Source organism: Haemaphysalis longicornis, unplaced genomic scaffold (genome assembly GCF_048455015.1).
Source record: "Haemaphysalis longicornis isolate Haplotype H1 unplaced genomic scaffold, Haemaphysalis longicornis Haplotype H1 scaffold_7, whole genome shotgun sequence".
NCBI lineage: Eukaryota > Metazoa > Arthropoda > Arachnida > Ixodida > Ixodidae > Haemaphysalis > Haemaphysalis longicornis.
In genome coordinates, this window is record NW_027526422.1 from 182,772,803 (window position 1) to 182,786,433 (window position 13,631).

Consider the following 13,631-nt stretch of genomic DNA (forward strand, 5'->3'; position numbering starts at 1 on the left):
GAGACAAACGGACTCACGGAGGGGCTGTGGCCTGGACTGACGTGATACTGACAGACATGCCCGGACGGACGGATGTGCTAGCCTGACCTAGCCCCACGTTTTTATTCTTCTTTCCGTGTTTATCTCTTTCGCACCCTGCTCTATTCTTTCCTTGTCGCTCTACTCCCCCTCCCTCGCACTGGGTTGTATTTAAGTGAGCTCACCACCGCGCTTAATACTATTCCCAGTGCGCTTTCTTTCCCTTTCCTTTCCCTCGAGCCGCACCTAGTATTCTCACCACTGCTTTTCTTTCGAAGTGGAAGACAGCGCGCGTTCGCAGCCTTCGTTGTTCATACCGACGGTCGAAAGCACACCGTGTCTGGCGACAGCATTCCGCTGCTGTACTTTAGCTGACCTCCCTTCCCAAACTCTGCCCACTGCACAGCGTAAGCAGAGAGCCAAGTCGAAACGAGCGTTTTAAATCATTCTCCTGAGGTAAGCGTTAGCCAATACGCCCGTCTGTGTATTCGCAATGGCCCCTGTTATACGCAACAATAGTTAGTCGGAACGTTTAGCCTAAGGATGGGCCGAGCAACGTGGAGCCTTTTGCTTAATAAGACGCGGGTATATGTATTGTCGTTAAACCTTAAAGCCGTACCTTAGGCCCTGAGTGAAAAAAAAATCCCAGGAAGGCGGTGTAGCTGAGTAGCTTCTGGTGTAGCTCAGTTCATAACAAAGGCGACCAGTGCCTTGTGGTGTGGTCGGGGTCTTATGAATTACTCGAGCTCGTTAGATGCGACGCAGCGGTGTGGCATGTGGTGTGTTTCAGGGCATAGTAGAATAAATATATCGCTGGATGTTCGCGAAAGACGAGCTGCTGATTGCCCCAAAGAGTAAAGCAGTATTTGCTGTTTGACCTTTCAGCATTATGCTGGGCACAGAAATTGTGCACGTATTGTATGAGGTTCTACCTATGCGAGGCACTCATATAGGGCATGAAGATACTACGGACCTTCGAGAATGCGACATGCTGCTGTGATCGCTATACCGTGATGGAAAGAACGAGGTCTATTCTTTTTGCTGTAGATGATAAAGTTTTATCTTTTAATTGTTACCGTTCACAGCGCACGCGGATCGCAATCTGCAGAACGCAGATTGCAATAAATCGTCGTCACATTATCATCAGCCCTACCCTTCTGGGAACAATACATAAATCCCTTACGAGGGCCCTTTATATGGGGCGCAGGTAAAACTAAATTGCGCAAACGTCGTTGCTCCATAAAGAGCAGTCTTTGTTGAAAACGAGGTGGGCGGTACCGATAGGCCGTGTTCCTAGATTTATAATTAGTGCGCCTGAAATCGAAGTATTCATTCCCATCACCTGAAACGTGCTGTTTCTGGCTTCTGGCATCCAACAGTACCGGTCGTCATGTGGACGCTACTTGGGATATTGGCCTCCCTCCTTGCTCTAGGTCTGGGACTTACCTCTGGTAAGGGCGTCTTTGTGCTTTTTTCTCCTCGGGAGTTCGTTATTTCAAACGCATAGGAAGGGATGCGTTGCATCGGTACACAGCAACGTGGACTTTTTTTTACTGGAATAGATTGTTTGACATATTTATTACGCTCTTTTTACCATTATATATGTTTCTCGAAAGTTAAGAAAAAAACAGAAAATAGTAAAGGACAGGACTATGACATCATTTATGAACAATCTCGCTAGAGTGCTAAGTCCGCGGTAATGGAAGCGCAATACCTCGACCTTGCTCAGGAAATTCGATAGTGGCTATTTTTTTGGTCGCCGTTGTCTTTGTTTTTATCATAGTCATAATTCAGCTAGTGCCTTCGTCTGGAAGGAGGAGGAGCAGTTCCATGTTGTTCGGGATGCTGCTGGTATGTAACAATTTAACATGACTTGCGCTCGCCTTGAAGTGATCAGTGCTGGATGCGCCGGGTCAAGATTTTGCTATGGCCTGATTGGCTTCCTTTACCTTGTGCGAGGGTAAGCGATGTGCCGAAAGACAGTTTCGTGTAATATTTGTTGCTTCCGAATTGCGTCGTATGGAAGCGCCAGTAGGAGTCATTTGATTCGTGGGTTCCGTCACGAGTTCCGATGCGCCTTCCAGCATCAAGTGACGCTGGAATGAAAAACCATACGTCAAGTGGCGGCAGGGTGGCGGTCACACGGGGCTTACGCCCGCGGGTAACGGGTGTTTTCACAATATTCATTGTCCGCTAGGATGCGGAGCCCCAGCGATTCCACCTGAACTCGACTCAGCTGACCGCATCTACGGCGGGCAAGTCGCCGTGCCTGGTAGCTGGCCTTGGCAGGCGGGCATCTACACGCATCGGTTTGACCACTTCTGCGGGGGCGCCCTCATTGACGACAGGCACGTGCTGACCGCAGCGCATTGCGTAGGGTAAGTTTACTGCTCTGCTGTTTCCTTCACTTGCTTTCCCTGCTAAAATTACAAACTGGCGTTTTGTTTGTCTCAAGCCATTCCAGAATCTCTCTTCAGCTAAGCTCTTATACACCGGTCACTTCAATTTTTGATTGATTGACTGATTGATTGATTGATTGATTGATTGATTGATTGATTGATTGATTGATTGATTGATTGATTGATTGATTGATTGATTGATTGCAGGTTTTAACGCGGCGACGCAACGCAGGTGATGATGAGGCGCGCTGTAGTGGAGAGCTCCGGAGTAATTTTTACCACCTGCGGATCTGTAACGTGCGCCAAAATCTCGTACACACGGACGTTTTTGTTTTTTGGCTCCACCAGAAAAGCGGCCGCCGCGGCCGGGCATCAAACCCGCGTGCTCGTGCTCGGCAGCACAAAGCCTTAGCCACTGAGCCACCGCGGCGGGTGTCAATTCAATTCTGATTCCTTGAGAAAACAAATCATGCTCCGTGAAACCTATAAATGTGCCTTTCTTTTCTTGTTAATATGTTCTTGTAAGTTCTGAGAAAAATTGAACTGTACAGCTACAATGCCACTTATGATACGATAATTTGTTTTGCTTCCGGGAAGAGACCGCGGGTGCTGATACGAATGGAAGCTACCCTTTTACGCTGATCTCTCTCGCGAATCTTGAGATGTCTCTACTTTTATACCATGACCTTCCAGAGAGAAGAAGTCCAAAACTCTGAGGGTTCACTTGGGCTCATACGCACGCTTGGCCACGGACGATACAGAAGTGGTTTACAAAGTCAAAGAAGTGTGTTCGCATCCGGGTTACAAATACGGTGCCAAAAGGGTAAGAACAAAATTTTTTTACGCCAGTCGGGTGCAGTTTTTGCGATGGAAATCTTTGAAGATTTTTATTTCTTGCTTACTCTAGGATACGGTTTTATTGTTAGGATTCTAATGTAATGTTCACATTAAAAACACACGAACAATGTGTACACTGGCAGGCGCCGGGGCTCATACCTGTCTAGGATTGATGTATGAAAATCCGCATATTTCACCCTTCTTATAGAAAAACGATGCAGGAGCGGATGAAGTCTATGCAATGAAATTTGCCTTCAAGGAAATATATACAGAATACAGGCATAAAGACGAGAGAAAAGACGGACAACGCTGCTTTTAACAAATCAAAATTTATTTGAGTGCGGGAATTACATATATAAAACTTAGCAGCACGTGAAGTCATCGCTGCACAAGGGCTGCGTTGTACCATATTGCGAAGCCACGAAAACACAGTTTTTTTTTAAACCGATGCACCCACAAGCTTGTTTTGGTCTGCTTGCTTACACAGGTATCTCTGCTTTTAGCGGTATATAAAGCTTCTAGGAGATCCCTAATAAACTTATCACGATTTTCAACCATGACGTCGGGAATTTTGCCTTGAGTTGACCATTCTCGCGCCTCATTGGGATGTGTACTGAAACTCGTGTTCCAGAGTGTTCGGCTGGTCGGATTTGCCGGATAGTTTTATAGCCGCAACGCATAATGAGGAGCTTTCTTAGCTGATATTCTGATTGTCTTCACACAGTTCCTGTCTTTGTAGCAGAGTGTCGACATAATCATGTTGACGGTTGCTTATGGCTTGGCAGACAGCATGATATTTTAGATTACAGAACTGCGATAAAGGATGTTGTCTGAGTGTTATCCTAGACGCTCAAAAAATTCCCGTTTGCTAAATAAAATTGCTATTTTGGCGTATCACCAAAATTAAGGTCTCGACGTAGCCTTCCAACAGTAAGTGTAACTGTTGATTGGAATCAAGCTATGGTTGGTAAATTGAATTTGCTTTAGGTTGCGTTGACGAAACTTTACTTGGCAACACGGCAGAACTGGGCTAGTCTAATGTTGGCCTCGTAAAATAGTCGCGTGCAGAAATGCTTTGTGAGAAAGCGAGATTTATAGGAGGCGGCAATATCCTTCGATTCGGATGCTTCAAAATGAGACGTCCCTCTTTCTGCGCCAGAATTAGCACTGGCGGAAGAAGCTGGTAGAGCCGCACAATTCAATTAGCCCGCTGGTACCACTGGGCAGTGAGCGCTCGTGCCTTCCGGAAACGCGCTGTAGCGTGTTCGCATTCGCTTAGTGAAAGAAGGCAGGGCTAGAATGCGCCCGAGCAAAAGTTTGCTTTGGGACGTTATCACATTAATATCACCATGTTTGTGCTTTTATTCAGCACTAAGTCAGCCGACTATTACGCAGTTATTACAGCGATGCTATGCCTAACGGTTTCCACATATAGCGTGTGTGCACGGATCGGCGTAGAACGAAAATTTTCGCGGAGAGAGTATGGTTACAGAAAACGGCTGTAGCTCTTGTTTAGTCAAACTAATCCAAAGGAAGTCATACTGAAACAGGCCGCTAGAACGACTTTGCCTTTAGGGCGAGTTTTATTTACTTGTCATAATTATTTCACAGAGAAGTTGTAAACGTAACAATACTGTCGGGTGTCAATTAATGGCCATCAACGGAAGGAGTATGGTTACAGAAAACGGCTGTAACTGTTGTGTTAGAGACATCCTTAATATATATATACATATATATATAGTCTGAAAAGATAAAACTCACACAGAGCGTGAAAAAAATAAGGTTAGTAGAGACAGAGACAAACGAGAAAGACGTAGAAAATAGAAATAAGTTTACTGACGTTTCAGGGAGTGGACTCCCTTTCTTCAGAGTACGATTCTTCAGAGTACTCTGAAGAAAGGGAGTCCATTCCCTGAAACGTCAGTAAACTCATTTTTATTTTCTACGTCTTTCTCGTTTGTCTCTGTCTCTACTAACCTTATATATATATATATATATATATATATATATATATATATATATATATATATATATACTACAACCACCCGGTAAGATGGCTCTAAGACTGTGCCTGTGCCGAGTTTCATCTACTTTTCGGGGTAACACAGTTCGCGGTGAAGGTGTAAATAGTGTGGAATTCCCGCTGCAGTCAGTACACGGGCTTCTACGGGAGGGAAGGGAGCAGCCCCTTGTTTGTCCTGCAGGACATGAATCTAGTCCTCCCATATTTCATTAGGCTTGTTGACTAGAAAGTATGTTTAACCAGTAATTCCAAAGAAGCGTGTTTTGTTTTGCCCACTCCTTGTACTGCTCCCAGCATCGCTGGTCATCGTTATAACTAATGAAAAGGCCCTGAAGTGTTGTTGTTTGTGCTCAAGATCTTTTCTCATTGTGAAGTGACTTTCTCCCGGGTTGAAAGTAAGTCGCTGAATTATATAAAAAATAACGTACATTCGGTAGTCCCTCTTGGCGCCTAGCCTGCATCTAGTCATGAAGGTATTTAATGCGTTGGAAAAAACACGATATTAACATATGTTTTGCTAGGGAGATAAAACCGACCGGATTGTTTTTATTCCGTGTAGTTTTGTGGTCGGAAGTTTTCTATGAACACCCCATTCCTTAGTTTAGGAACGCATTTTGGGAGGTAGTCAAACATCTTTATTGCAGAGCGTGACTTGAGAGCTTTGGGTTGTGATTTTGGTGTCTTAGGTAGATGCGCCACAGGGCAAGGCAGAAGTGCTTAGAACTAAAATTTACGGAGTGTGTTTCGTCCCTTTTCATGGCACAGTCACCAGCCAACGATATCGCCATCATAAAGCTGCAGGAGAGCGTTAACTACACAAGCACCATATCGCCAGTTTGCCTTCCGAGCAAACAAGAGAAGCTTCCTGCCGGATCGAAGCTCTACGTCACAGGGTGGGGTGCGACCGCAGGTGCGTTTTAATTTTTCATTCTTGTTATCAAACTACACGAATGTTCGATGCGTTGTTTTGTGACGTGAGCATCTGCTCCGAGCAAGGCTGGAGGATAGTACCAAAAGGTTCAATATTGGGCTAGTTGGTTGAGCTCTATTCTCCTCCTAAATATGAGGGCCCGTTAGAGTCTGATGCTGTGTCCTAATGTAATGAACTTAAGCGTTATGAACTACCAAAAGTAAAAGTAAAGTTGCTTCGGGCAAAGTAAAAGCCACGACAGTGAGAACAGAGCGCAGAAGTAATCTTGCAAATGAGTGTCCTGGTCTACATTGGACGACGTGATAGCTGTGGTTTGTCACGGGTTCGCTGGCTGTTGTCCACTCAGATTTACAAGTGGGGGTGGGGGTCGGGCTTTCCAAAAGTGCCGGCGATGAAGACATGCAGATACTGGTGACGTGAGGCATTCTGAGGATTTTTTCTTTCCCATAGTTTCTCATCACAATCCCACTTTAAATGAATGAGCGTTTCTTGCAACTTGCGCTGAAGAATAAAAGCAGCAGCTACTAGTTGCCAAGAAACCTCGCATGTACAAAAATTACTTGAATGTCTGTTGGTGGATATTTAGGAAAAGCAATTGGCCACGTTTCTGCTCACTCCGCTGAAAATGTCAAAAGGCGATAGTCTTCCTCTCTTAGTGAGAGGGAGACTTAGTGAGAGGAAGATAGTCTTCCCCGCCCACTTGCAACATTCTTCCTGCCGCGTATCGTTACTACCACGCTGAACACTGGGAAGGTTTACTCAAGTCAGTTTCATTTTCCCGCGTTTTATTGCTCAGGCGCCATCTATTAAAACATTTCATGATTGTTTTACTTGGAATGCCGCCATGAGGTCTAAACTGGGGTATGAACCCTTTTTGTCATTTTCGGTGAAAACATGGTTTTCAACATGACTCTTGCTGTTTGGCCCCGCAAGTGTCAAGCACAAATCTAGTTTTAGTTAAAAGAACACTGCCTAGTAGTACCAGTTATGTATTGATGTTTTGCCTCAAAGATGGCTATGTTTCCCCTTTTCTCAACAATACTGACAAGTATTAGGATATTTCTATATTTGGATGTTCGGAAATATCTTACCCTAATAACGTTCTTGTCAACTTGCCCAAGAAAGACAATCGCGCTTAAAGACGTGAGCATTTATTTCTTTTCCTGGATCACATGAGACCCGGCCGATGCAAAGGCCTTGCTTCGGCTTTAGAAGCCCGGAACACGGTGTTTCTCCTAATCCCCCAGCACACCACGCCAACCGTTCTTCGAATTATAAGCGTCTCAGTGTTCACGTTTGCTCGCTTTAGCAGCGGCATTGGCTGAGTGTCGCTCCTTTTGTTGCCCACCAGTATGGGAATTCCATCGCCGTTATTTCTGGTCACTCCTGTATTGTCGTCTGCTCACCTCTGCACTCAAGTCGCACTCCATGGCTTTGTTCCGATTCGCGGACAGCTTGGTAGACCGGTTGGGAATCAGCCTGATTAGACGTCTAAAAGAAGCAGAATTGGAACAGCGCAGCGGTTACCGACGCAGACGACAACTTCGTAGCAGACAAGTTGAGGAACGCAAGCCGCAAGTTTCGCAAATAATGTTACGGTTATTATACAAACTTCATGTGATTTAAAAACTACACAAAAGCATCTTCACCGCTACTAAATTATACTGAATATTTTAATAAGAATAACCAGATAATTTGTAGCAACATTAGTAGACAAAAAGATGGCGCTGGGGTCACTTAGCAGTTTAGACAGGGAGGTAGCCTGCATCGTTGCTGACTTCGATGCTGTTTCTTCGAAGCAGACTTCGTTGACTGCTTCGTTCGATTTGTAACGGGGCTTAATATAGCTGACTGTACGCGAAGACGGCAATGAAGCCTTCTAAAGGGTGATATGGAGGTCTCTTTTTTTTGCCTGCTCAGAGTAGCTCTGACCAGCTCCAAGCAGCCCAAAACTGGTCCTGCCATATACGTTCTATGAGCAAATAAAACACGGAGCTGCTTGGAGCTGCTCACAGTTGCTTTCAGCAGGCAAAAAAAAGAGACCATGGAACTCACTCCATGTTACAACGCGCACAAGTGGTTGTCGGATGCGTTGAGAAGCTGCACGATAGACGTGTCTGGCAGAGGGAAGCCAGCCGGCACAGCTTTGACTTGGCGCCCCCATAGATACTGCGAGCGCAGCGCCTCCCCGCCAATGGCCCTACTTTGGACTCGAAGCTCCGCTAGTTTATCTCCCCAATCACTCTCGGGGCACGGCTAATCGCGCTATAAATTTTATTTCATTTCATTTTTTATTTTCCCCTGGGGGTAGGAATCGTGCAGAAGGAAGAGCTACATTAATGAACAAAATGGCTGCAGGTAATTAAACAACAACAGAGTACTCATGCAGAGGAATAAAGGAAGTGCAATTCAGCCATACAGTGGCGAACTCAGTCTGCCTCATTTAAAGCACCTCTAAAACGAACAGGGTCTTTTATACGTTGAAATGAGCTCGGTAGATTGTTTGAGTCCTTGCAAACTTTTGTAAAGAGTGATGTGGGATGCATGACCGCGTTAAATTGAGGTACATGTATTTTACGTGTGGGACGTTGTCGAGCTGATATTTAAGGTACAGAATAATTTCATGAATTACGCAACCTGAAGGTACGGAAATATATTTTGTGAAAGAGGCAAACACGTCAGGGCGAGCCGAAACCTGCAGAATACCTAGGTATTTTTATTTGTGTCAAACAAAACTAAACTATGTTACCAAAATAACTTCATAGATTATGAGAAAGCATTTGACTCGGTTGAAACCTCAGCAGTCATTCAGCCATTGCGGAACCAGGGTGTAGACGAGCATTATGTAGGAATACTAGAGGATATTTACAATGGGTCCACAGCTACGATCATCCTCCATAAGGAGAGCAGTAAAATACCTATAAGGAAGGGCGTCAGACGAGGAGACACAATCTATCCAATGTTATTCACAGCATGCTTACAAGAAGCATTCAGAACATTGGATTGGGAACAGGTGGGTGTAAGGGTTAATGGAGAACACCTCAGAAATCTGAAATTTGCTGATGACGTTGCCTTGCTAAGTAACTCGGGGACCGAACTGCAAAGCATCCTTACCGCACTGGACAAACGGAGTAGAACCGTGACCCCGAAAATTAATATGCAGAAAACTGAAGTAATGATGAATAACCTCGGGAGAGCACAGCGGTTTGAGATAGGTGGAGAGGCCGTGTAAGTTGTAAGCGAATATATCTGCTTAGGCCAAGTTTTGCTCCGGATCCCAACCATGAGGCAGAGATAATCAGAAGGATAAAAATGGGGTGGAGTGCATTCGGCAGGCATTCTCAGATAATGAATGGCTGCCTACCATTGTCCCTGAAGAAGGAAGTGGATGATAACTGCATCTTACTGGTACTAACCTACGAGGCAGAAACGTGGAGGCTCACAAGAGGGTTGAAGGTAAGTTGAGGACGACTCAGCGATCAATGGAAAGGAAGATGATAGGTGTAACATTAAGGGTCAAGAAGAGAGTGGAGTGGGTCAGGGAACAAACGCGTGTTAAGGACATATTAGTAGAAATTAAGAAGACGAAATGGACGTGGGCAGGGCTTGTAATGCGAAGGTAACATAACTGTTGCTCATTAAGGGTACCAGAGTGGATCCCTACAGAAGGCAAGCGTGGCAGGGGGCGGCCGAGTTAGATGGGCAGATGAGATGAAGAAGCCTGCGGTGATAAATTGGTCGCAGTTAGCACAAGACCGGGATAATTTGAGATTAATGGGAGAGGCCTTTGCCCTGCAGTGGGCGTAGAGAGGGTGGTGATGGTGATGATGATGATGAACTATTCCATGATAACATCACATAATAAAAGAGTCTGCTTGAGTTCATTCGATTTTGAGTGGATGTATTAAGGCTGTGTGAGCCGTATCGCAAATAGATAATGCATAATCTAATTAAGGCAAACGGGTGTTGTGGATGAAAATAACTTTAGCGACAACGGTAGGAGAGAAAAATTTCTTTAGAGGTAACCTAGATTTTGGTTAGCCTTGGATGTTATGCTTTCTATATGTAGGCGTCGTGAACGGTTGTTTGTTATATTAATACAGAGATACTTCTAAGAGAGTGCTCATTGTAATGGGAGATCGTTAAGAGAATAAAATGGCGCTGTCTGATTAATTCGGGAAATTCGCATTGACCTTCTCCAGAAGTACTCGCTTGTTCTTCGTTCGTATTTCGCTCTGTGTTGACTATTTGACGGTAATAAATTTTCCAGATATATTCTATGTTTCTCCCGCTGTGAAGGGCAGCGCGATAGATAACTGCCGTAAGATGAAGTAAAGAAAGCAACTACCAGTTGATACGTAATTTGCATGACAGTTCAAAAAAGCTTCGTCATTGCACGACGCTTATTACTGTATCTTTGCGTGCAGAGCAACCTACCGGGAATTAAACTGCGTATGTTGATTCCCTTACATATCACTGGTCTGATTAATTTTGAAAGGGAAAGAACTATCTGACCAGGTCACAGCTTAATAAGAGCTGCACGTAATAATTCCAGGAAGAGTAACAAAGTCTACTTTGTTACACTTGCAATGTTTCGAAGTGAAGTGACAATTATATTTCTTAGATAATATTCTAATAAAATTTGGCACGTGATAAAAAAATGTATCGATATTTTGTTCTGCAACAGCTGATACTGAGTCAGAGAAGTCACCAGAGCTTATGCAAGGCTTGACAGAGGTGGTGCCGTGTGTTCGAGGCGGATCATATCCGGGAACTCTCTGCGGAAGTCGTGCTTACGCATCATCTGGCCTGGTGAGTGTAGCGCTATCATGACTCCAAATGACAAAAAGTGCTAGCAGGGCCTAGATTTCAGCCACCTGCAGTCAGCTAAGAATTTCTACGACAGTCTAACCGCCACAAAGGAGCTATTCCTACTCTGTCGAAGCCATTTTCGGGTATCTTACAAAAACGGCGTTTTGAGGAAGGAAGCGCGTAATAAATAGGTTCTTAAGGTAGCGGAGCCTCACAAAAGAAAATGTTGGCAACTAGCGCGGTATCAAATTAACACTCAATTTTTTAAATGTGTTATCATTCTAGGCGACTGCTTCCCAAAAATTGGTCCCTCTGTACGCGGACAACGCGTGACAGGATGCGTCAATATGCGGGACATGTGGAGTACTTATAACAAAACCCTTTAATGCCTTGCTTATCGGGCCCCCAGGCCAACGCAGAGGTGTTCGGTCAGAGATTAACGCCCGAAAGGAATGCTCACGCTCTATTCGACAATTATTACTCGGGAATTTCTACATATTTTTCTAGTTTGAAGGATTTGCGCGAGAAGTTTTGTGCATTACGTTTTCGCCGGGTTGATTATGGTTCACAGACTTTTGTTTCATTGGTTGAACGGTGGCATTGGGGACAGAAATTGCTGACTGCGCTGCAACAATTGTTAGAAGGGGCACAAGCCCCGGCCCTAAGTGACCAGCCATATTCCCTTCTCTATTAATAGTAGGCTTGCGAGCCAGATGCTCACATTACCAAATAATAACGGTTCTGCTTGAAGGGGTTACACCGAAGGGTGACAAAGGGACATCAATTTAGCACTGCTGGGGACTGCTCGTTTTAATAATGTAACCCTTTGACTTTAGCAAAAAGCGAGTGTCGCCGCTCAAGAGAGACAAAAAATTCGTCTAGGTGGCTTGATATGCATGGGGGCTATTCTTTTTAGTTGAAGAAGCTTTTATGCCGTTGTCACTGAGGGTTGTTTTCGACTTGACATGCTTTTCTACATCTCTAAAAGTAATATTGCTCGCTCATCCAAAAGAATCACGCGTGGTCATTGCAGCTTCTTCGCTTTAGCTTGGCGAGCTTCATTTTGTTACATCTATTTGCTGTTCACCAGGTTTCCATTTTCGTTAAACAAGGAATACGTGCAAAACTGGAGGCGGAAAGCTTTCTAGGCAAGCAGCCTTGAAAATCCCTTTGACGAAATATGATTAGTGGTTCAAGTTGACGGCTCATTTAAGTCGATTTGACTACAGGCAGGTAAAACCAAAATAAACAATTCGTGGGAAAGAGGGTCCCAGTCGGCTATTCGGAGTGATTTTTGTTGAGGTGTATACTTAAAAAGTACACGCCGATGATTTATAGAAACATTACTTTTGGGCCAATAACTGCGCTCGCGAATTAATAAATTAAAGCAACGTAGGCATCACCAATCACAGTGGTAGGCAACCGTCTTACAAGATGCACGCCTAATTCTTCCACGTTCCACAAAAGTTTTACCTAGAGAAATTAAACGTTATGGATAAGACATTTTTTTGTTCGGGTGTTGCCAATTGCGCTGCCATTGTAGCATAAGAACGATTATAGAGCGACAACGTAGTGGAAGCTAATGGCTAATCGCCTCTCAAGACTGCTTCACAATGACAGTGTTTGGATATCGGTCTGCTTTATTGCTGACGATATGTCATAATAAGATTTCATAACCTTTAAAAAAGCTGCAAGGAACAACTTCTAGAAAAGTCCCATATTTTTTTTACATCTCAAGGGTGACAGCGGAGGTCCAGTGGTGCATCGCCGAAATGACGTCTGGACCATTTTCGGCATCGTCATCGGTGTTCCCAAGACTGCTGCCAGGGCGTCACCCTCTACAATGTTCTTTGCTGATGTGGCCCACTACATGGAGAAGTTCATTTTGCCTTACACAAATCCTAAGACTCCTATTAAGGAAATTAGCAAGTTGTGTAAGCTATCCTGATTTAATCAAGCACCAATACCTCCGTCTCTTCCCCGACCCCGTCTGAATAAAAGAATTGGAACAGTTGTTTCTCTTCCCCCGGTTTTTTCAGTCTGGTGTGCTTGCTGTGTTACTGCGGTGTTTTGCTTATGGAAGTAATATTGGAGTTGTGGTTACAGCTGTGCAGCTTGCGCATAAATTGTCTAAAAGAAGTAGTCTTTTCAAGCCAGTGAAATTTTTGAGTAAATATTTTGTTTAGAAAGTAGGCTTATTGGACACCTATGAAGCAAGATTTTGTGAGGCAGGTGATAGCGTTTGTGGTTGGCACGTCGGCAGCGCAGTGAGCGTTGTTGGTCCCTGATATTGCTAATAGTATACCAATAGGCGGCACCCTTGGCAAGCCTCACGTTTAATTAAGACACGAGCGTGGCTCCAACGATCGGCTGCTATTAACATGTGTTCTGTTTTTTTCCCTATGTCTTCTAAAAGGTTTTATTTGAAGAAACATTAGCAGCTCTATCTTTTATTAACCAGGTATTAAATTCAATTCAGATAAAGACAAATTATTTCGGACAGACGATGAATTCAGGTGTGACACATCAAAATACAAAAGAAAATAGAAAATGCGCACTGCTTCCACAGCAAGCGAAGAGCGCGCAGCCGCAGCCTCACGTGCTAACATCC

General features: G+C 44.4%; 1 protein-coding gene across 1 annotated transcript; it reads left to right on the forward strand.

Moving 5' to 3' along the window:
* Positions 1 to 1,309: 1,309 nt before the first annotated feature.
* On the forward strand, positions 1,310 to 13,034 carry LOC144145616 (chymotrypsinogen B-like). The gene is made up of 6 exons (XM_077677290.1): positions 1,310 to 1,469; positions 2,216 to 2,396; positions 3,111 to 3,240; positions 6,043 to 6,187; positions 10,896 to 11,020; positions 12,759 to 13,034. Exons 1-6 carry the CDS (start codon positions 1,409 to 1,411, stop codon positions 12,966 to 12,968), a joined length of 852 nt encoding a protein of 283 aa, XP_077533416.1. The 5' UTR covers positions 1,310 to 1,408; the 3' UTR covers positions 12,969 to 13,034.
* Positions 13,035 to 13,631: the final 597 nt, after the last annotated feature.

Bases quoted from the DNA above. Each gene is read 5' to 3' on its own strand.
- LOC144145616 (XM_077677290.1), top strand. From the start codon at position 1,409: ATGTGGACGCTACTTGGGATATTGGCCTCCCTCCTTGCTCTAGGTCTG. The intron at 1,470-2,215 runs GTAAGGGCGTCT...ATTGTCCGCTAG, and splicing joins AGGTCTGGGACTTACCTCTG to GATGCGGAGCCCCAGCGATT. The intron at 2,397-3,110 runs GTAAGTTTACTG...ATGACCTTCCAG, and splicing joins ACCGCAGCGCATTGCGTAGG to AGAGAAGAAGTCCAAAACTC.